The 1,349-nt window shown below is 41.0% G+C and overlaps 1 protein-coding gene across 1 annotated transcript in view; it reads right to left on the reverse strand.

The window, feature by feature from the left end:
- Positions 1–1,349, reverse strand: part of b3galnt2 (beta-1,3-N-acetylgalactosaminyltransferase 2) — a 253,648-nt gene continuing 252,299 nt past the window's right edge. The window contains exon 12 of the mRNA XM_048597216.1: positions 1–1,299. Coding sequence (XP_048453173.1) covers positions 1,168–1,299 — 132 coding nt within the window. The 3' untranslated portion in view covers positions 1–1,167. The remainder of the gene's footprint in view (positions 1,300–1,349) is intronic.

A 1,349-nucleotide genomic window follows, 5' to 3' on the forward strand; every position in this document is an offset into this window, starting at 1 on the left:
TCAAAAAATTCAATCAATCAAGTTTGACCAAAAACTGAACTGGACCAGCTCCATAAATACTGTGGCTATAACAGGTCAGAAGCTGAGAATTTTGTGGTGATTAATTCATATCTTGATTCCCCACTACCTGCCCACCATCTAGAAGACACATATTGGAAGTATGATGGAATATTCCCTACTTACATTGATGATTGCAGCTCCAACAATACTTAAGCTTGACACAATCCAGTATTAAGGAGGCATTTGATTGCCACCACATCCACCACCAGTATTCACTCACTTCACCACAGTGGCAGTAGTGGTAAAGTCTACAAGTTGCATTGCAGGAATTCAAACCTCCTTTGCAGCACCTTCCAAACCCATGACCTTGACCATCCATTTGCCTTTTTCATCACTTACCCACCATGAGCTCCCATCTGCCAGTTTTTCCAAATAAAGTTACAAACGGGGTGCATTCTATACTACCCAGCTCTGCCACCTAATTTAGTGCTATCAGCATACTTGAATATCTGAGTCTCTTTTCATTTATGTCATTGGTAACCACAATACAAAAACACTAAGGCCCCTGGGGATTACCGTCAATGCGGGTGTACACCCATTAACTTCTTTCTGTTTTCTACTTTATCCAGTTCACTACATTTATTGCTTAAAACATTTTCCACTCCTTCCCTCTTGAAGCAGCGTTTATTTTCTGCTCATACTGTTTGTTCCTTTTCTTGATTCTAATTAATGTGGTGGGGAGGATAGAAAATGATTTGGAAAACATTTTCCCTCACTTACAAAAATATGTAGGTTTTTCTACCTTTTGTTTGATTGATCTTCTGTTAACGTCTTATGTTGAAACACTCAGGAAGGCTGTGTACAGCCAATGACACTGATGGAACAGTGCCAGTTCAGAACCAACCTGAAAATGGTGCAAACTCAGTAACAGTTAAAAGCCCATGGGGCTAGTGGAGTTGGAAGATAAGATAGATGGCTCCTTTATGAACACAGTTTCAGTTCAACTGTTATCCGGTTTATCAAGATTGATTCCTCATCTTTTGATAAAGGACGGACTGTAGATGGACAAGTGAAGTAAAGCATGGTGTGCTGACTCACAATCAAGATTACCCGAGCCAAAAAGATCTTTGACATTTGCTGTGACTTGCTGAGAATTCACTGGCAATCTCATTTTTGACAATGGCAGGGGTTTCCACACTCTTCCTTGTTCTTCCACAACTCGAGCAACTCCTTTGGAGAGTACTGTGGGGATGATAGAGCACCGTGCAGACACTTTTTTTCACACAGCCAGCGAGGATCCTTATCAGCAGGAGGGTGGAGGGAAAAAGTTGACATTTTAGTACAAGCTA

Source organism: Rhincodon typus, chromosome 5 (genome assembly GCF_021869965.1).
Source record: "Rhincodon typus isolate 14 chromosome 5, sRhiTyp1.1, whole genome shotgun sequence".
NCBI classification, from domain to species: Eukaryota; Metazoa; Chordata; class Chondrichthyes; order Orectolobiformes; family Rhincodontidae; genus Rhincodon; species Rhincodon typus.